The sequence below is a fragment of the Pelodiscus sinensis genome, chromosome 3 (genome assembly GCF_052426305.1).
Source record: "Pelodiscus sinensis isolate ZL-2025 chromosome 3, ASM5242630v1, whole genome shotgun sequence".
NCBI lineage: Eukaryota > Metazoa > Chordata > Testudines > Trionychidae > Pelodiscus > Pelodiscus sinensis.
The window spans coordinates 199898070-199918481 of record NC_143054.1 but is presented as its reverse complement, the minus strand read 5'-3'; the positions used below and the strand labels follow the sequence as shown (position 1 = coordinate 199918481).

Here is a 20412-nt window from a genome sequence, read left to right as displayed (position 1 = left end):
GCACAATCCTGGGTGGCAGCCGGTGCCCACGCCCCAGGGCTGCTCTCTGACCGCCCTCTCCTCCCCCCGCAGCCCAGACGACGACTCCTGCCAGAAGTTTGTGCCCTTCGTTGGGGTGAGTGGGGGGGGCTGTGCCCGGCGGGCGCCTGGCCGGGGCGTGGGCCAGGCCTGTCTCATGTCTCTGTCCGCAGGTGGTGAAGGTGGGGGTCCTGGAGCAGTCCTTCAGCGCCTCCGGTGAGCCGCCCTGCAGCCCAGGGAGGGGGGTGGGCACGTGCTCCCCGTCCCCCCCTACACCCTATCCAGGATCCCCCCTCCCCCCCCCCAGCCTCGAGCCCTGCGGCGGCTTCTGGCCCCCGGCGCTGCTCAGAATGCTGGCCTGGCTCTTGCCCCAGGAACGCCCCCCGCTGCGGGGCTGGGGGGCCCTAGGCTGGAAGCGCCAGTCTTGCCGCGGCCCAGACCCCTGACTCGGCCCCGCCTTTCCCTCTCCCCAGTGGACTCGGACGATGCCACCGGCTCCCTGCTGAGCTCGGCCCCGCCAGCCGCCCCGGGGGCGCCCCACTGCAAGGAGGCGCTGGGCACCCCGCCGCCCTCCCCGTCCGTCAGCAGCAGCCTCTCCGGGACTGGGTGAGGCTCGGTGGGCGCTGGAGCAGGGTGCGGGGCCAGGGCCAGGCACAGGGCTGGGGGTGGGAGCCAGCCCCTCCTCCTGCACCTGAAGGGCCCTGGCCTGGCCCCACAGGGAGGGGGAGGTAGAAGATGCCACCCACATGGGCCAGTGACGGGCAGGGGCTCCCTGCCAGCCGAGTGCAGGGCCTGTGGGCCGCGCGGGAGCCCAGCCTGGCCGGCTGCCATGGGCCTGTCCCTCCCCAGGTCCCTGAGTCCCGGCGCAGAGGTGATGGGCCTGCAGGTCGACTACTGGACGGCGCAGGGGCTGGAGAAGAGGAAGGACGGGGACAAGCGGGAGACGGGCTTGAAGAACACGCTGAAGAGCAACTTCCGGTCCCTGCAGGTCAGCCGCGTGCCCGGCCCCGGGGAGCCTCTGCCCCCCAGCACCATGGCCATGACCGTGGTCACCAAGGAGAAGAACAAGAAAGGTAGGACGGGCGGGCAGGGCCCCCAGCAGGGCCGGCTCCGGGCCCCAGGCAGGGCCCCCAGTAGGGCGGGCCCCCGGCCCCGGGCAGGGCCCCCAGCAGGGCCGGCTCTAGCAGCCTCTCTCCCCCCAGTCATGTTCCTGAGCAAGAAACCCAAGGAGAGGGACCTGGAGCCCAAGAGCCAAGTCATCGAGGGGATCTCGCGCCTCATCTGCACCGCCAAGCACCAGAACACCATGCTGCGAGGTAGGGTGCCCGCCCCCCTGCGCCCCCCCCACCCCCGCGTGCCCCTCTCTGGCTCTGCTGCACCCCCAGGCCGCCCCGCTCCAGCCCTGCTCTCTGCCCCCAGTGTCCATCGACGGCGTGGAGTGGAACGACGTCAAGTTCTTCCAGCTGGCGGCGCAGTGGCCCACCCACGTCAAGCATCTGCCCGTGGGCATCTTCGGCTACTCCAAGGGCCTGTGAGCGGCCGGGACGCTGCTGAGGGCGGCGCTGCCTGGGGGTGCAGCCGGCCCCCCAAGCCAGCTCCCTTCAGTGGGGGGAGGGGGACTGGGCCCTGCCCTGGGTGCTGGTCTCACTGGTGCTGCAGGCTCCCTCCCAGCTGCACCCTAGACAAGGGCCTGCCCCCCGTGGCCTTGGGGGGGTACAGAACCGCTGAGTCCATGGGCCTGGGGCTGAGCTGGGAGACACCTGGGGTGGGCTGGGCCCCATGGGGCAGCAGGTTGGGCTGGCCCAGTGGTGCCTCCTCCCCTCAGCCCAGGGAGGCAGGTCAAGTTGCAGCCCTGCTGGGGGGACTCCCAGGTGTCACGTGGCCGCCCACGGCTGGGCCCATCTTTCCCTTCTGCCAGCCAGGCTCCGTGCCCAGCCAGCCCCCAAACCCGCCCCTCCCTGCGCCCCCAAGCCGGGCAGCACAAGGCCGCTTGCTCCGTTTTTTTACAAGATTCTATTTTTGTTAAACTTATTGTATGGTTGCTTCTCTGGATTCCTTTTAATAAATTAACGCTGGTACCACTGTGCCGGGCAGTGCCGGGCGCCTGCTTTCTGGGGGCGTGGCCACTGTGCCGGGCAGTGCCGGGCGCCTGCTTTCTGGGGGCGTGGCCACTGTGCCGGGCAGTGCCGGGGGCATGGCCACTGCGCGGGGCAGGGCCAGCCGGCTGCTTCCTGGGGGCGTGGCCACTGCGCGGCGGCTGCTTCCTGGGGGCGTGGCCACTGTGCCGGGCAGTGCTGGCCGGCTGCTTCCTGGGGGCGTGGCCACTGCGCGGGGCAGGGCCGGGTGTGCAGCCAGCTGCTGTACCCATGCAAGTGGGGCAGTGTTGCATGGCTGCTTGCTGCAGGCGTGCTGACTGCTCCTGGGACACCGCTACAGCCCAGGCCTGCCTGCTCCTTGAAGCCAGCCGGGAGCTGCTGCCCGCAGCCGTGGCCAGCCCACGGGGAGCCTGGGGCCTTGCCCGAGAATGAAATGGCTGGGGGGCCCAAGGCTGCTGGCCCAGGCCAGCACAGCGAAGGGGGCACAGTTGTGCTGCTTTATTAAAGTCAAGCGCCGAGGCCGTGGCAGTGTTTGGCACGTGGGCTGGGCTGAGGTGCGGCGCGTTGCCCCAGCGGGCAGCGTCCAGGCCCCCGGCCCTGCCCCCTTCTACCTGAAGGTGGAGAAGGCCTGTCTGTGCTCGGCGCAGGCCGCGCTGGGCGCCGTCTTGATCTGCACAGTCTGGAAGGCGACGGGGGGCGGCTGGGGGGGCGGCGGGGCGGGCAGGGGCTCCGTGGAGACGTACTCCAGCAGCTGCGGGTTGGCCTCCTGCCGCCGCAGGTAGCCCTGGCTCAGCAGGTGCAGGACGCAGGAGAGCACGTCCGTGCTGCTGCAGCAGAAGCTGAGGAACTTGGGGGCGGAGCCGGACTCCCATTTCTGACAGGCGTCAATCACCTGTCGGGCAGAGGCAGCGTTAGCGGGCGTGGCCGGGCGCCCAGCAGGCCCCGCCCCTGCCCCGCCCCCGCCGGGCCGTACCCTGAACACCAGGTTGTCAATGTGCAGCTCCTTCTCCCCCTTCAGCAGCCGCACGATGAGGCAGCAAAGCACGTTCCTCTTGCGCTCCAGCGCGCCGCCCTCGGCCGCCTCCACGGCCAGGTAGGTCTGCGGGGGCAGCAGGCGCAGGGCCCGCCCCCCCGCCCGGGCCAGGGCCGCCTCGTCCAGCCGCAGCAGCCCTGGGACCGGCAGGCGGCACTCAGCGGGGCCCGGGACCGGCCCTGCTCGAAAACCAGCCCCCCCGTATCCCCCCCGCCCCCCCAGGGCCCGCCCCCCCGCCCGGGCCAGGGCCGCCTCGTCCAGCCGCAGCAGCCCTGGGACCGGCAGGCGGCACTCAGCGGGGCCCGGGACCGGCCCTGCTCGAAAACCAGCCCCCCCGTATCCCACACGCCCCCCCAGGGCCGCCTCCCCGCCCGGGCCAGGGCCGCCTCGTCCAGCCGCAGCAGCCCTGGGACCGGCAGGCGGCGCTCAGCGGGGCCCGGGGCCGGCCCTGCTCGAAAACCAGGCCCCCCGTATCCCACACGCCCCCCCAGGACCGGCCCCTCCCCCCCCATATCCCCGCCGCCCCCCCCCAGGGCCTGCCCCCCCGCCCGGGCCAGGGCCGCCTCGTCCAGCCGCAGCAGCCCTGGGACCGGCAGGCGGCGCTCAGCGGGGCCCGGGACCGGCCCTGCTCGAAAACCAGCCCCCCCGTATCCCACACGCCCCCCCAGGGCTGGCCAGCCCCCCCGCATCCCCCGCTCACCCCCCAGGGCCAGCCCCCCACAGCACACCCCTGCCACCCTGCTCGGGGACCCCCCCTCCATATCCCCACACGCCCCTCCAGGGCCAGCCCCTCCCCCCCATATCCCCACACGCCCCCCAGGGTCAGCCCCCCACAGCACACCCCTGCCACCCTGCTTGGGGACCAGTCCCCCCCCTCATCCCCACCCGCCCATCCAGGCCCAGCCCCCCTCCCGGCTCAGAGCCCAGCCTCATGAGCCCTCTCTGGGACCAGCCTGGCCACCCTCCCCCCAGGCCCAGCCCCCTCTTCTAACCCGGCCCCCCCCCGCTCTCCCCATACGCACCCCCCTCTGGCAGGCTCTGGGTCAGGATCCCGGCCTCTCCCGTCAGCGGTTTCAGCGCCTGGCTCAGCAGGGCGGGAGACAGCCCCGTGGTCTGGGCCAGTGACTCCACGGCCACTTCCTGCCGAGCAACCAAAGGAGACAGGATGTGGAGAAGCAGGGGCAGGAGGCCGGCAGAGGGGCCAGGGTGGGAGGAGGGTTCGGGGCTGCGGTGCTGGACGGGGGCGAGAGGAGAGAGAACGGCCCCCCCCGGCCGGAGCCACACGGGGACACGGGAGCTGGGACGGGGGGCGGAGAGGAACACATTGTGGCTGGAAGGACAGGAGGGGCCAGGCCCCGAGCCGGGGGAGGCTCCGCACAGGACAGGGGGGGCCGGGCCCCGAGCCGGGGGAGGCTCCGCACAGGACAGGGGGGGCCGGGCCCCGAGCCGGGGGAGGCTCCGCACAGGACGGGGGGGCCGGGCCCCGAGCCGGGGGAGGCTCCGCACAGGACAGGGGGGGCCGGGCCCCGAGCCGGGGGAGGCTCCGCACAGGACAGGGGGGGCCGGGCCCCACCTGGGCGCTGTTGAAGTGCAGCAGGATGTACATCTGCAGGGTGGAGACGTGCAGGGCGGTGCCCCCTGCAAACCGGAGCTCCGCGTGGCCCAGCCACGTCCACTGCAGGCGCCGCGGCTTCGAGTGCTCCAGGCCCGGCCAGCTCTGACCTGCAAGAGACACGGCCGGTCCCAGCAGAGCCCCCGGCCCCACGGACCCCCAGCTCCAGCGCCGCTGCCGCTCCCAGCCCTTCGCTGGGGAGTCTGACCCCGCCCCCTCAGCACCCTGCCCCAAGCCCCGCCCCCTCGGCACCCTGCCCCAAGCCCCGCCCCCTCAGCACCCTGACCCTAGAACCCCTCCCACCCCCAGCCCTCGCTGCACCCTGATCGTAGAGCCCACCCCCAGCCCCTCAACACCCTGACCCCAGAGCCCTGCCCCTCGCTGCACCCCGACCCCAAGCCCCGCCCCCTCAGCATCCTGACCCTAGAACTCCGCCCCCTCAGCACCCTGACCCTAGAGTCCCACCCCAAGCCCCAGCACTCGCTGTACCCCGACCCCAGAGCCCCCAGCCCCACGGGCTCCCAGCCCTTCGCTGAGGAGTCTGACCCCACCCCCTCAGCACCCTGCCCCAAGCCCCGCCCCCTCAGCACCCTGCCCCTAGAGCCCAGCCCCCTGCCCCGCCCCCTCAGCACCCTGCCCCTAGAACCCCGCCCCCAGCCCCACCCCTCAGCACACCCTGACCCTAGAGTCCCACCCCAAGCCCCAGCACTCACTGTACCCCGACCCCAGAGCCCCTCCCCCCAGACCCTGCTGCACCTCGACCCCAGAGCCCCACCCCCCAGACCCTGCTGCACCCCGACCCCAGAGCCCCTCCCCCCAGACCCCGCTGCACCCCGACCCCAGAGCCCCACCCCCCAGACCTCGCTGCATCCCGACCCCAGAGCCCCACCCCCCAGACCTCGCTGCATCCCGACCCCAGAACCCCTCCCCCCAGACCTCGCTGCACCCCGACCCCAGAACCCCTCCCCCCAGACCCCGCTGCACCCCGACCCCAGAGCCCCACCCCCCAGACCCCGCTGCACCCCGACCCCAGAGCCCCACCCCCCAGACCTCGCTGCACCCCGACCCCAGAGCCCCTCCCCCCAGACCCTGCTGCACCCCGACCCCAGAGCCCCTCCCCCCAGACCTCGCTGCACCCCGACCCCAGAGCCCCGCGCCCGGACTCACTCTTGGTGTAGAAGTCGGCGAACCGCGCCAAATAGGAGCAGAGGGGCTGCGGGAAACACCGGCCGGGCTCCTCCAGGTAGCAGAGCGGGGAGATGGTCCAGCAGCGCGGGGACAGGGCCAGCACCTTCACCTCCGGCTCCTCCTCCAGCGCCGCCGGCTCCTCCATCGCCTGGGGACGCAGCAGGGCGCCGCGCTCAGCTCCCCCAGCTCCTCTGGGCACCCCGGGAAGGGAGAGGGGACCCCCAGCCCCCCCCCCGGGAAGGGAGAGGGGACCCCCAGCCCCGCCGCGTCCCCAGCCCCCCCCCCGGGAAGGGAGGGGCACCCCCAGCCCCGCCGCGTCCCCAGCTCCCCCCCCGGGAAGGGAGGAGCACCCCCAGCCCCGCCGCGTCCCCAGCTCCCCCCCCGGGAAGGGAGAGGGGACCCCCAGCCCCGCCGCGTCCCCAGCCCCCCCCCGGGAAGGGAGGGGCACCCCCAGCCCCGCCGCGTCCCCAGCCCCCCCAGGAAGGGAGGGGACCCCCAGCCCCGCCGCGTCCCTAGCCCCCCCCCGGGAAGGGAGAGGGGACCCCCAGCCCCGCCGCGTCCCCAGCCCCCCGGGAAGGGAGGGGCACCCCCAGCCCCGCCCAGGCCTCACCGCGTCCTCCTGGCCGGCGTCCAGCTCCAGCAGGTGCTGGTCGAGCTGCTGCAGCTGGAAGAGGTGGAATTGCTGCTGCAGCTCCTCCGACTCGCTCAGGCTCTTGAGCATCTGCTGGGGGAAGCGGTTGGGGAAGCAGAGCCCGAGCTGCTCCACGACGGCCCGTTCCAGCCACACGCTGCCCTGGGCCAGGAGCCGGTCGCCCAGGTAATACCTGCAACGGCAGCTGGGTCAGCCCCCCGCGCCCTCAGCCCCTCCCTGCCCCCGCCTGCATCCGGGGCCAGGCAGGGCTGCCAGATGATTGAATCCAAACACCCAGCACCCTGCTCCCCACCGGAAACCACCGCGGAGAAAATTCTGTTCAGAACAAAACGGGGGAACCAAAGTTGTTGAGAAAACAAAAAGGACCCGAGAGCCGAGCAAAAAACAAACCCCCCGGCGTGGCCCCTTTAAGACAGACTTGGGAGGCTCTCTGGCCCCACCAGGCTGCGGCGGCCGCCCGCCACCCTGCCGCCCTGCGCCGGGCCGCACAGCTCCCCGCGCACCCAGGAGGCACCCGGGATTTTCACCTCCTGGCCGGGGAAAATCCGAACGTCCCGGCCAGAACCCCGGGGGCCTGTCGGTCAACTCGACACCTGGCAACCCGGCCCTGGCAGGGCAGCAGGCGCAGCCTCCGGGAGACGCCCCCGCGGGCCCTGCCCAGCCCCTGGCAGCCAGGCCTGGGCCGGCTGGGCTGTGGGGAGCCCCGGCCCCCCCTCACCGGTAGAAGTGCTCGAAGGTGCTGGCGAGCTCCAGGCCCGAGAGGAAGAGGAGGGGCTCCAGGCTCTGCTGCAGCCGGTGCAGCGACTCCACGTTGCCCGCGTCCGTCTGGCTCTCCTGGATGCGCTGGTCGACGTAGCGCGCGAACTGCTCACTCACCTGGGGAGAGCGCCAGCTGCCAGGCGGCTCGGGGCCCGGGGGACACGCGGACGGAGAGGGCGGGGGCCCGGGGGAAGGGTCACTCCCTGGGAGCGGGGGTGGGACGAAGTGGGGACTATTCACTGTGCTTGCTTTGTTGTGTTGTGTGAGTCTACTGTCCTGTGCTGTTCCATGGGAACGCTGTGTGTGTGTGTGTGTGTGTGTGCGCGTGCCTCAGTTTCCCTGGGCACTGCAGCACTATCTGGACAAGGAGGGGAGGCCGGGCACGACTCGCTGGGGAAGTACGCTCGGCCTGAGGACCAGGTGACAGCAGATGATACCTTGGGCCCTGGAAGCAGGACAAAGGAGAGGGAGCCGTGGGGGGCCAAGGGGCTATGTGCCCAGGCAGTGGGGGTCTCCATGACGTCTGGGGAGGCTGTGTGCCCGGGCGTGGGGGCTCTGTGGGGAGTCGGGGGGCTGTGTGCCCAGGCGTGGGGTCTCTGTGGAGAGTCAGGGGGCTGTGTGCCCGGGCATGGGGGTCTCCGTGGGCCCTGGGGGGGCTGTGTGCCCGGGCGTGGGGGCTCTGTGGGGAGTCAGAGGACTGTGTGCCCGGGCATGGGGGTCTCCGTGGGGCCTGGGGGGGCTGTGTGCCCGGGCGTGGGGGCTCTGTGGGGAGTCGGGGGACTGTGTGCCCGGGCGTGGGGGCTCTGTGGGGAGTCGGGGGGCTGTGTGCATGGGCAGTAGGGGGTTGGGGCTCCGTGGAGGGCCCGGGGTGTGTGCGCCAGGGCAGGGGGGCAGGGGGCCAGGACTGGGGGGCCAGGAGCAGGCTCAAGGCCCTGATGCAGCCAGGGGTTCACTGGCAGAACCCCCCCCCCACACACACAGCTGGGACCCTCAGACTCCTACAGGGCAGCCAGGAGCCTGGGCAGAGCCGACTGGGCGCTGCCGAGCGGAGGGGTCGGGCACGGCGGGGGGATGGGAGAAGGCACAATTGGGGAAGGCAGCCGAAGCCCCACCCCTTCCGCCCAAAGCCCCACCCCTTCCGCCCAAAGCCACACCCCTTCCGCCCAAAGCCACACCCCTTCCGCAAGACCACGCCCCTTCCGCCCAAAGCCACACCCCTTCCGCAAGACCACACCCCTTCCGCCCAAAGCCACGCCCCTTCTGCCCAAAGCCACGCCCCTTCTGCCCAAAGCCACACCCCTTCCGCAAGACCACGCCCCTTCCCAGCCCCCCCCCCCCGCGCCGAGCCCCCGCTCACGTGCACGGCCGTCAGGAAGGAGAGCTGCAGCAGGCCGCCGGAGAAGCCCTGGCGCAGGGCCAGCGCGAAGGCCGCCTGCTGCCCGAAGAGCTCCTCCGTGGCGCGGCGCAGGCCCCGGTACAGGCGGCAGTACCGCTCCACGAAGTCCGGCCCCTGCCACGCCGCCTCCAGGAACCGCTTCACCTGCGCGGGGAGGCAGCACCGTGACCCGGGGCCAGGGGAACGGGGCGCCCTGAGGGGGGGCCCAGGAGAACGGGGCGGGGCGCCCTGAGGGGGGGGGCCCAGGGGAACGGGGCGCCCTGAGGGGGGGGGGCCCAGGGGAACGGGGCGGGGCGCCCTGAGGGGGGGGGCCCAGGGGAACGGGGCGGGGCGCCCTGAGGGGGGGGGGCCCAGGGGAACGGGGCGGGGCGCCCTGAGGGGGGGGGGCCCAGGGGAACGGGGCGGGGCGCCCTGAGGGGGGGGGCCCAGGGGAACGGGGCGGGGCGCCCTGAGGGGGGGGGCCCAGGGGAACGGGGCGGGGCGCCCTGAGGGGGGGGGCCCAGGGGAACGGGGCGGGGCGCCCTGAGGGGGGGGCCCAGGAGAACGGGGCGGGGCGCCCTGAGGGGGGGGCCCAGGGGAACGGGGCGCCCTGAGGGGGGGGGGCCCAGGGGAACGGGGCGGGGCGCCCTGAGGGGGGGGGGCCCAGGGGAACGGGGCGGGGCGCCCTGAGGGGGGGGCCCAGGGGAACGGGGCGGGGCGCCCTGAGGGGGGGGCCCAGGGGAACGGGGCGGGGCGCCCTGAGGGGGGGGCCCAGGGGAACGGGGCGGGGCGCCCTGAGGGGGGGCCCAGGAGAACGGGGCGGGGCGCCCTGAGGGGGGGGGGCCCAGGGGAACGGGGCGCCCTGAGGGGGGGGGGCCCAGGGGAACGGGGCGGGGCGCCCTGAGGGGGGGGGCCCAGGGGAACGGGGCGGGGCGCCCTGAGGGGGGGGGGCCCAGGGGAACGGGGCGGGGCGCCCTGAGGGGGGGGGGCCCAGGGGAACGGGGCGGGGCGCCCTGAGGGGGGGGGCCCAGGGGAACGGGGCGGGGCGCCCTGAGGGGGGGCCCAGGGGAACGGGGCGGGGCGCCCTGAGGGGGGGGGCCCAGGGGAACGGGGCGGGGCGCCCTGAGGGGGGGGCCCAGGAGAACGGGGCGGGGCGCCCTGAGGGGGGGGGCCCAGGGGAACGGGGCGCCCTGAGGGGGGGGGGCCCAGGGGAACGGGGCGGGGCGCCCTGAGGGGGGGGGGCCCAGGGGAACGGGGCGGGGCGCCCTGAGGGGGGGGGGCCCAGGGGAACGGGGCGGGGCGCCCTGAGGGGGGGGGGCCCAGGGGAACGGGGCGGGGCGCCCTGAGGGGGGGGGCCCAGGGGAACGGGGCGGGGCGCCCTGAGGGGGGGGGCCCAGGGGAACGGGGCGGGGCGCCCTGAGGGGGGGGGGGGGCCCAGGGGAACGGGGCGGGGCGCCCTGAGGGGGGGGGGGGCCCAGGGGAACGGGGCGGGGCGCCCTGAGGGGGGGGGGGGCCCAGGGGAACGGGGCGGGGCGCCCTGAGGGGGGGGGCCCAGGGGAACGGGGCGGGGCGCCCTGAGGGGGGGGGGCCCAGGGGAACGGGGCGGGGCGCCCTGAGGGGGGGGCCCAGGGGAACGGGGCGCCCTGAGGGGGGGGGCCCAGGGGAACGGGGCGGGGCGCCCTGAGGGAGGGGGCCCAGGAGAACGGGGCGGGGCGCCCTGAGGGAGGGGGCCCAGGGGAACGGGGCGGGGCGCCCTGAGGGGGGGGCCCAGGGGAACGGGGCGAGGCGCCCTGAGGGAGGGGCCCAGGGGAACGGGGCGGGGCGCCCTGAGGGAGGGGCCCAGGTTCGGGGAGCGCCCTGGTGAGCATGGGGGTTCCAGACCAAGCCGGGGAGGGAGAGGCCCAGGGGGCCACAGGGGGGAGGGGACCCCCCAACAAACACCCCTGGGCTTCGTGGCTTGGGGCAGGAGGCCGAGGGGCTGGGCCCTGCTACCCCCGTGGAGCACAGGGAGCGGGGACCGGCAGCAGAGACCCACAGGCACAAACACACCCAGAGCTGCACAACGCCCCCCCTTATCCCCATCCATCACCCCCCACCCGCTGCTGCAAGAGCCCCCCCATAACTCCCCATCCAACGCCCCATCACCCCCCACCCGCTGCTGCAAGAGCCCCCCCATAACTCCCCATCCACCGCCCCATCACCCCCACCCGCTACTGCAAGAGCCCCTCATAACTCCCCATCCAACGCCCCCATCACCCCCACCCGCTACTGCAAGAGCCCCCCATAACTCCCCATCCAACGCTCCATCACCCCCCACCCGCTGCTGCAAGAGCCCCCCATAACTCCCCATCCAACGCCCCCATCACCCCCACCCGCTACTGCAAGAGCCCCCCATAACTCCCCATCCAACGCCCCCATCACCCCCACCCGCTACTGCAAGAGCCCCCCATAACTCCCCATCCAACGCCCCCATCACCCCCCACCCGCTGCTGCAAGAGCCCCCCATAACTCCCCATCCAACGCCCCCATCACCCCCACCCGCTGCTGCAAGAGCCCCCCATAACTCCCCATCCAACGCCCCCATCACCCCCCACCCGCTGCTGCAAGAGCCCCCATAACTCCCCATCCAACGCCCCGTCACCCCCACCCGCTGCTGCAAGAGCCCCCCATAACTCCCCATCCAACACCCCCATCACCCCAACCCGCTACTGCAAGAGCCCCCCATAACTCCCCATCCAACGCCCCGTCACCCCCACCCGCTACTGCAAGAGCCCCCCATAACTCCCCATCCAACACCCCCATCACCCCAACCCGCTACTGCAAGAGCCCCCCATAACTCCCCATCCAACGCACCCATCACCCCCCACCCGCTACTGCAAGAGCCCCCCATAACTCCCCATCCAACGCACCCATCACCCCCCACCCGCTGCTGCAAGAGCCCCCCATAACTCCCCATCCAACGCCCCATCACCCCCCACCCGCTACTGCAAGAGCCCCCCATCTCTCCCCTCCCCCCGCACCTGCTGCTGCACGACACCCCTCCAGCACTGCGTGATCCCCGCCATGCTGCTGGGCTTCTTCCCCGAGCCCCTGGCGGCCCCGGCGCTCGTCTCCTGGCTCTTCCCGTTCTTCCCGTCTGCCGGCAGAGGGAGCGTGAGTGGCGCTGGGGCAGGACGGGGGCAGGGCCGACCCCACGCCGGGGTGGGGCGCCCCCGGGGGCAGGGCCGCTCCTCGGCCATCGGCCGGTGCCCCCCCCAGCCCAGCGCGGCGCATTGGAGCCAGCCAGCCCCACCCCACCCCCGGCCCGGAGCAGCCAGGACCCGCCCCACAGCAGGGCTGGTCTTTGCAGCAAGGCGGCTGCCGCCTCTGCCGACGGCCCCGCCCCCACTGCGCCCCACGGCCCCCCCGCCCGAGAGCCCCCCCCACTGCGCCCGGCCACGGCCTGCGCCCAGCCCCGCCGAGCCTGGCACCCACCTGCACCCGCCAATCGGCAGCACCATGGCCCGGCCTGGCATCCGACGGGCTAGCGGCAGCCCGAAGGGTCCTTACCCCCAGGACCCCCCCTACCCCGGGACCCGCCCCGAAGGGTCCTTACCCCCAGGGCCTCCCACCCCCGCCCCCACCCCGGGACCCGCCCCGAAGGGTCCTTACCCACAGGGCCCTCCTCCCCCGCCCCAGGATCTGCCCTGAAGGGTCCTTACCCACAGGGCCCCCGCCACGCCCAGGGACCCACCCCGAAGGGTCCTTACCCACAGGGCCTCCCCCCCCCCCAGAGACCCCCCAACCCCACCCCAGGACATGCTCCGAAGGGTCCTTACCCACAGGGCCCCCCCCGCCCCGGGACCTGACACGAAGGGTCCTTACCCCCAGGGCCTCCCACCCCCGCCCCCACCCCGAAGGGTCCTTACCCACAGGGCCTCCCCCCCCCCGCAGAGACCCCCCAACCCCACCCCAGGACATGCTCCGAAGGGTCCTTACCCACAGGGCCCCCCCCGCCCCGGGACCTGACACGAAGGGTCCTTACCCCCAGGGCCTCCCACCCCCGCCCCCACCCCTAAGGGTCCTTACCCACAGGGCCACCACCCCGCAGGGCCTCCCTCCCCCGCCCCGAAGGGCCCTAAGTCACCGGGCCCCCCACCCCACAGAGCCCACGCCTGCCCCTGGCCCTGGGGGAGGGGCCTTACTGGCTCTGCTGGGGGCTCTCAGCTCCTCGGGCTCCGGGCTGCCGGGTTCCACGTGCACCAGCAGGCGGCTGAGGCGCCGGACGCGGGAGTTGAAGATGGTGGCGCGGCTCTTGGTGCGTCGGCCCGTCTCCAGGTTCTCCAGATACTCGCTCAGCAGCCAGGCCAGGGGGCTGACGCCGCTGGGGTCTGCAAGGCCAGAGGGGGGTGAGCCGGGGGAGGGGCGGGAGCGGGGTGAGGGGGGGCGGGGGAGCCGGTACCTGGGCTGGTGACGCTCTGCACCAAGGGAGAGATCAGGGCCTCCCAGCAGGTCCTGCCCAGCGCCTGGGCCGCCTCCTCGTCCGGAAGGAAGCGATCGGCAAACTCCTGCTCGTGCCGCAGGGCGCAGTTCAGCCTGCAACAGCCGGACGCCCGCGCGGTCACTGCCAGGCCCCGGGACGGGCCAGCGCGGTGGGGCCCCCGGCAGAGACACAGGGACGTGGCCAGCGCGGGGAGGCCCCCGGCAGAGACACAGGGACGTGGCCAGCACAGCGGGGAGGCCCCCGGCAGAGACACAGGGACGTGGCCAGCACAGCGGGGGCCCCGGCAGAGACACAGGGACGTGGCCAGCGCGGGGGGGCCCCCGGCAGAGACACAGGGACGTGGCCAGCGCGGGGGGGCCCCCGGCAGAGACACAGGGACGTGGCCAGCACAGCGGGGGCCCCGGCAGAGACACAGGGACGTGGCCAGCACAGCGGGGCCCCCGGCAGAGACACAGGGACGTGGCCAGCACAGCGGGGGCCCCGGCAGAGACACAGGGACGTGGCCGGCACAGCGGGGGCCCCGGCAGAGACACAGGGACGTGGCCGGCACAGCGGGGGCCCCGGCAGAGACACAGGGACGTGGCCGGCACAGCGGGGGCCCCGGCACAGACACAGGGACGTGGCCGGCACAGCGGGGGCCCCGGCAGAGACACAGGGACGTGGCCAGCGCGGGGAGGCCCCGGGCAGAGACACAGGGACGTGGCCAGCGCGGGGAGGCCCCGGGCAGAGACACAGGGACGTGGCCAGCGCGGGGAGGCCCCCGGCAGAGACACAGGGACGTGGCCAGCGCGGGGAGGCCCCCGGCAGAGACACAGGGACGTGGCCAGCGCGGGGAGGCCCCCGGCAGAGACACAGGGACGTGGCCAGCGTGGGGAGGCCCCCGGCAGAGAGACAGGGACGTGGCCAGCACAGTGGGGGCCCCGGCAGAGACACAGGGACGTAGCCAGCACAGTGGGGGCCCCGGGCAGAGACACAGGGACGTGGCCAGCACAGCGGGGGCCCCCGACAGAGACACAGGGACGTGGCCAGCACAGCGGGGAGGCCCCTGGCAGAGACACAGGGACGTGGCCAGTGCGGGGAGGCCCCCGGCAGAGACACAGGGACGTGGCCGGCACAGTGGGGGCCCCGGCACACACCGGGGTCGTGGCCAGCCCGGCCTGACCTGTTGAAGAGCTGCAGCAGCTGCACGCGCTCCTCGGCGATCTCGTGGCACCACGTGTGGGCCCGGGTGCTGTAGAAGAGGGACGTGCGCCGGCACAGCTGCTCCTTGAAGATGGGCCAGAAGGTCGGCTTGGGCCCCAGGATCTCGATGCCCCGCACACGGGTGTCGATGCCGCCCTGCAGGGGCACAACCCCCGTCAGCTGTCGCCCGGCCCTGCCCCTCACTGGGCACCCGGCTGGCCACAGAGATGGGGGAGGGGCGGCTGGCTCCCCGGCACCCACCTGCTGGCACCGCTTGATCTTGATCTGGACGAGGGGCCAGAAGCGCGTCAGGTTCTCCAGCAGCACCACCCGGCTGGCCGAGGGCAGCACGTTGACCTGGGGGCAGCGCGAGCCGCAGGCGTCAGGCCACGGGCGGGCGAGGCCGCGAGCAACGGCACCTGCAGCGGCACCACCCCCGCCCCGCCCCGCCCCAGGAGAGGGCCCAGGGAGCAGGAGCAGGGCCCCATGGGTGGTCACTGTACGTGGGGCCCTGCGCACGGACGTGCTGCTCCTGCTGGGACCGGGCAGGGCTGCCTGTCTCCCCCCCATAGCCCCTCCCCCGCGGCTCAGCACTGCCCCAGGGCCCGCAGGAAGCTCCGGGCTCAGCTCGGCCCCCTCTGCTCTCCGGCCACGAGCAGCGCAGCCCCCGGTGCACCGAGCAAGGCAGCCGGCCCGGCCACACCGCGCCAGGGGCACTGCGGGCTGCAGCCGCCAGCCGGGCTCTGGGCAGGGTGTCCCAGGGCAGCTCACTCGGCTGTGGCCAGACAGGCAACAGGGCAGAGGGCAGTAACCTAGGGCAGGGCAGGCTGTGCCAGGCCTGCGGGGGGAGCAGCTTTGGGCAGGGCAGGCTGTGCCAGGCCTGCGGGGGGGAGCAGCTATGGGCAGGGCAGGCTGTGCCAGGGCTGCGGGGGAAGGGGGGAGCAGCTATGGGCAGGGCAGGCTGTGCCAGGCCTGCGGGGGGAGCAGCTTAGGGCAGGGCAGGCTGTGCCAGGCCTGCGGGGGAAGGGGGGAGCAGCTATGGGCAGGGCAGGCTGTGCCAGGCCTGCGGGGGAAGGGGGGAGCAGCTATGGGCAGGGCAGGCTGTGCCAGGCCTGCGGGGGGAGCAGCTTTGGGCAGGGCAGGCTGTGCCAGGCCTGCGGGGGGAGCAGCTTTGGGCAGGGCAGGCTGTGCCAGGCCTGCGGGGGGAGGGGGGAGCAGCTATGGCCAGGGCAGGCTGTGCCAGGCCTGCAGGGGGAGCAGCTTAGGGCAGGGCAGGCTGTGCCAGGCCTGCGGGGGGGAGCAGCTATGGGCAGGGCAGGCTGTGCCAGGCCTGCGGGGGGAGCAGCTTAGGGCAGGGCAGGCTGTGCCAGGCCTGCGGGGGGAGCAGCTATGGGCAGGGCAGGCTGTGCCAGGCCTGCGGGGGGAGCAGCTATGGGCACGGCAGGCTGTGCCAGGCCTGCGGGGGGGAGCAGCTATGGGCAGGGCAGGCTGTGCCAGGCCTGCGGGGGGAGCAGCTATGGGCACGGCAGGCTGTTGCCAGGCCTGCGGGGGGAGCAGCTATGGGCAGGGCAGGCTGTGCCAGGCCTGCGGGGGAAGGGGGGAGCAGCTTAGGGCAGGGCAGGCTGTGCCAGGCCTGCGGGGGGAGCAGCTTAGGGCAGGGCAGGCTGTGCCAGGCCTGCGGGGGGAGCAGCTATGGGCAGGACAGGCTGTGCCAGGCCTGCGGGGGGAGCAGCTTTGGGCAGGGCAGGCTGTGTCAGGCCTGCGGGGGGAGCAGCTTAGGGCAGGGCAGGCTGTGCCAGGCCTGCGGGGGGAGCAGCTTAGGGCAGGGCAGGCTGTGCCAGGCCTGCGGGAGGAGCAGCTATGGGCAGGGCAGGCTGTGCCAGGCCTGCGGGGGGAGCAGCTTAGGGCAGGGCAGGCTGTGCCAGGCCTGCGGGAGGAGCAGCTATGGGCAGGGCAGGCTGTGCCAGGCCTGTGGGGGGAGCAGCTTAGGGCAGGGCAGGCTGTGCCAGGCCTGCGGGGGGAGCAGCTTAGGGCAGGGCAGGCTGTGCCAGGCCTGCGGGGGGAGCAGCTTAGGGCAGGGCAGGCTGTGCCAGGCTTGCGGGGGGAGCAGCTTAGGGCAGGGCAGGCTGTGCCAGGCCTGCGGGGGGAGCAGCTTAGGGCAGGGCAGGCTGTGCCAGGCTTGCGGGGGGAGCAGCTTAGGGCAGGGCAGGCTGTGCCAGGCTTGCGGGGGGAGCAGCTTTGGGCAGGGCAGGCTGTGCCAGGCCTGCGGGGGGAGCAGCTATGGGCAGGGCAGGCTGTGCCAGGCCTGCGGGGGGCAGGGGACGGCAGCAGCCTCAGACAAAGTTCCCTGTGAGCTGCGCCCACGCGGCCACACAGCTGTTCTCTGAGCTCCGCTCTGAGGTTCAACGCTCCCGTGCAGGGAGCTCAGCTGACCGGCGGGGGGGGGGGGACTCGCCATCTTTCTGAGAAAGAGCAGAAGCAGCAACAGCTGCTGCCTGCTCTAAATGGAGGCGCCGGCTCCAGCCTCTATCCCGTCCCCCCCTTCCCCCTCCCCGAGGGTCTGTGCTCGCTGGGGTGAGTGAGTTCTCCGATCGCGGGGCAGCAAGTCCTTGGACGCTCCTGTGATCCCGACGGTGTTGGGGCCGGAGCTGCCGGCGGGAGGGGAGGAGGGATCGGTGCCTCCTCGCCTGCTACCGGCCACGTGGGAATAGCCGGGTAAGTTCCAGCGCGGCCAGATCGGCTCAACTTCTCTGGCTCCCTCCCAAATCCTCCCCTCCCCCCGACAGCTTCTCCCCTGGCCTCCCACTGGGGAGCTGGCCAGGCAGGGGTCCCCGTCTCCCCCTGCTGCCCCTTCCTTGGCCTGGTTACTTCTCTGCCGGCTACTTGGAGCCGTTCTCTCCCATTTGTCACTACGCAGCCAGTCGGGGTCAGCCGTGCCCTGCCTGGTCTGTCACAGTTACTACGCAGCAGGGTACAAGGGAGCAGCTGCCTCTTCCCCCTCCCTGTGCTTTCCTACTGTCACCCCGTCTGCAGTCAGGCCAGGACCTGCTCCAGCGACAGCCAGGCCCAACTTCTCCCTGCGCTGCCACTGAAAATGGGAAACATCCCCCACTCCCCCGCCCCCTTCCAGCCATCTCCCTCTGATCACTGGTGAGAGCCATGCTTGGAAAGCTTCCCTCCCTGGCTGCAGGAGACAGGACAGCCACAGTCCGCATGGGCAGAGGCTGCACATGGGTTGGGAGGGGAAACGGTTTTTGGTTGAGTCAAGACCTTTGGGAAGGATTTGGGAGGGAAGGGAAAGAACCTTGGGAGGAGACACTGGGAGAGCTGAAACGCAGGGCAGGGACTTTGGATAAAAGGTGAGGCTGATTGGGAAGCTGTGTGCTGCCTTGGAAACTGTAAGCCAGAACTCTGGTCAATTTGTCCTGTAGCTGTTCTCTTAGGGAGTTAAGGGGGGTGGGGACGACTTCTCGAGTTCCCTTGGAAAAGACCTGGAGGGAACACACCATGGGGTGGGTGGGTGCCAGGACATTTGCATGATTACATTTCAAACGCAGTTTTCATAGGTGTTAATGGCTTACGGTAAGAAAGAAAGATTCTTTTAAAACCATTTTTTGGAGTGCTGTCGACACGCTGACCTGAATGCTTTTTTTAATCCCGTGATACTAGTTAATACATGCTAAATTGTATCACACTAAGGCCAGATCTTTGCTACGTGGCAGAGTTCTGGCTCTAATGTGTCAGAAATAACAAGTAACCAGCTGTCTGGTAGAATGAAACCTTATGTGCAATCTCTTTGAAACATGGATCTGTTTACAAACCCTGAAGCTGGGTGTTAATTTGTTCTCAGGCTTCTACTCTTTGAGCTGGTGACACACACAAGGTGAAAGATTCAGATCAGGAAAACTTGTTTTTTGATGTCTGTTTCACTTGTATTTTTATAGCATGGAACCTAAACATTCCCTAGAAACACTGGCTAAACCGGAGGGAATGCCTTTTACTCTCCTTTCCACTGGCAGCAAATACTGAATTCATATTTCCAAGGAGAGCATGACTATTTCTAGCTGACTCACAGATTTGTTTAGCATCTTAAAACAGAGCTATCTATTCCACATGTATGGACTGTTTAAAATATATATCTGTATCTAGTGCTTTGTTTGTACTGCGGAGTGCACATCCACATGCTACCTCCATGTTGGTGTTGCACAAAGACATTTCAACTCGCCAAACAGAAAATTCAACCCACTCAAGGATGGAAAATGTTTGAAGGAGCACTGGCCCAAGACAGGGCAGGCCGTGGCAGGCCTGCAGCTGGTAGGGGGCGGCAGGATAGGAGGGGGAGCTCGGGCAGGCCCTTCTGGACATGGCCGCCCGGGCGTCCTGCCCTCCCCCTAAAGCAGCTGACCCTGCCAGCGTTGGGAGACAGGCCCAGAATGAGGGGCCCGGCCCTCCTCGGAGAGCCCTGGTGGCGCGGCCAAGGCCTCCCTGTGCCTCGGGTACTGGCTGCCCCTTGGCAAGCAGTCATGGAGCTGGGACGAGAACATGGCACAGCCGTGGCGGGCACCAGCCGGGTGAATCTCAGCCTGCTGCCAGCCCTGCCAGAGACCTCCCAAGCCACGGACCCCGGCCCTGCAGCGCCCGGCCACACTCACCGTGTTGAGCTCAGTGCTGATGCTGGCCGGGCTCTCTCCTCCCATGACCACGACTCGGGCTGGCATGTAGCTGGAATCCTCGCTGGCCACCAGCAGGCTCAGCTGCCTGCAGCCGGGGAGAGCCGCAGCGTCGGGACCGGCCCATTGCGGGAGCTCTGCCCGTCCTGGGGTCACGTCTGCCAGCAGGCTCAGAGCCTCGCCCGGCGGCCGGCCCAACGGGGTCCTCAGAGCCTCGCCCGGCGGCCGGCCCAACGGGGTCCCCAGAGCCTCGCCCGGCGGCCGGCCCAACGGGGTCCCCAGAGCCTCGCCCGGCGGCCGGCCCAACGGGGTCCCCAGAGCCTCGCCCGGCGGCCGGCCCAACGGGGTCCCCAGAGCCTCGCCCGGCCGCCGGCCCAACGGGGTCCCCAGAGCCTCGCCCGGCCGCCGGCCCAACGGGGTCCCCAGAGCCTCGCCCGGCGGCCGGCCCAACGGGGTCCTCAGAGCCCGACCGCCCCAGGTTCAGGGGGGCTGCACCTGGCATCGCAGAGCCCTGGGCCCAGTGTCTACGGCACAGACGCTGGGCCCAGCTGGCACACGGTGCCCCTGCATGGTGGCTCTGGGAAAGGGACCCACAGAGCCAGCCTGTGCACCCTGTTGTCCCCCACCCAATCTCACCCCCCATGACCACCGGACCCCCCCATCCCAGGGCCCTCGCCCCCACCTGACCACCACGCCGCGGTGCATGGAGATGGTGATGTAGTGCGAGCCGGTGCTGCCGTTAGACTCCCAGTAGGTCTTGGGGTTCCCGTCCGTCAGCTTGCTGGCTCGGTGGGGGTTCGAGGACACCTCCAGCTTCTCCCAGCACTTGTCCTCCTTCACCTCCACGCTGGAGCCTGCAGGGAGAGGGGCAGCGCTGAAGGGAGCTGGGCGCCTGCCTGGGCCGGGGCAGAGGGGCCCCGGCGACCCCCCCCCGGCACTGACCCTGGCAGAGGTTGCGCAGGAAGACGTCGAAGAAGGGGATGTTGATGGGCTGGTGGCTCCGTCTGTGCTCCTCGATCTGGCCCAGCACCATCTGGAAGAGAGGGGGGGCCACAGCGTCAACGGGGGGGGGGGCCGGCACCCGCTCCCCCTGCCTCACCCCTGGGCCCGGTGACAAGAGAACTGAGTGACCCGGGTCCAGAGAGAGTCCCTGCCCCACGGCCACTCCCCCACTGCATAGACACCCCCCCCGGCCAACCCTACAAGGACCAACCCAGCCCCTGCCCCCACGCCAGGCCGGATCCTGCCCACCTCCTCCACAGACCATCAATCCCTCACCAGCCCCCTCCAGGGACCAACCCAGCCCTTCCCCCCACCCCAGGCCGGATCCTGCCCATCCCCTCC

The 20412-nt window shown here is 71.9% G+C and overlaps 2 protein-coding genes across 5 annotated transcripts in view; one reads left to right on the top strand and one right to left on the bottom strand.

Moving 5' to 3' along the window:
• LOC102460240 (phosphofurin acidic cluster sorting protein 2-like) overlaps nt 1–2104 on the top strand; it is a 68238-nt gene extending 66134 nt beyond the window's left edge. For both annotated transcript variants that reach the window (XM_089777578.1, XM_089777579.1), the window contains 6 exons: nt 73–115; nt 192–234; nt 492–624; nt 868–1091; nt 1221–1334; nt 1438–2104. In XM_089777578.1, coding sequence (XP_089633704.1) covers nt 73–115; nt 192–234; nt 492–624; nt 868–1091; nt 1221–1334; nt 1438–1553 — 673 coding nt within the window. In that variant the 3' untranslated portion in view covers nt 1554–2104. The remainder of the gene's footprint in view (nt 1–72; nt 116–191; nt 235–491; nt 625–867; nt 1092–1220; nt 1335–1437) is intronic.
• Nucleotides 2105–2585: 481 nt separating this feature from the next.
• LOC112544328 (cullin-9-like) overlaps nt 2586–20412 on the bottom strand; it is a 43027-nt gene continuing 25200 nt past the window's right edge. For 2 of the 3 annotated variants that reach the window (XM_089777575.1, XM_089777576.1), the window contains exons 15-31: nt 20011–20101; nt 19751–19922; nt 19051–19156; nt 14660–14755; nt 14379–14554; nt 13175–13308; nt 12918–13103; nt 11754–11869; nt 8716–8898; nt 7318–7475; nt 6558–6771; nt 5927–6095; nt 4721–4869; nt 4170–4287; nt 3368–3419; nt 3088–3247; nt 2586–3006 (exon numbers count right to left, since the gene is read on the bottom strand). In XM_089777575.1, the coding sequence (XP_089633701.1) occupies nt 2722–3006; nt 3088–3247; nt 3368–3419; nt 4170–4287; nt 4721–4869; nt 5927–6095; nt 6558–6771; nt 7318–7475; nt 8716–8898; nt 11754–11869; nt 12918–13103; nt 13175–13308; nt 14379–14554; nt 14660–14755; nt 19051–19156; nt 19751–19922; nt 20011–20101 (2565 nt within the window). In that variant the 3' untranslated portion in view covers nt 2586–2721. Of the gene's footprint in view, nt 3007–3087; nt 3285–3367; nt 3420–4169; nt 4288–4720; nt 4870–5926; nt 6096–6557; nt 6772–7317; nt 7476–8715; nt 8899–11753; nt 11870–12917; nt 13104–13174; nt 13309–14378; nt 14555–14659; nt 14756–19050; nt 19157–19750; nt 19923–20010; nt 20102–20412 lie in introns of all 3 variants that reach the window. The other variant, XM_089777577.1, reaches the window with a different exon arrangement.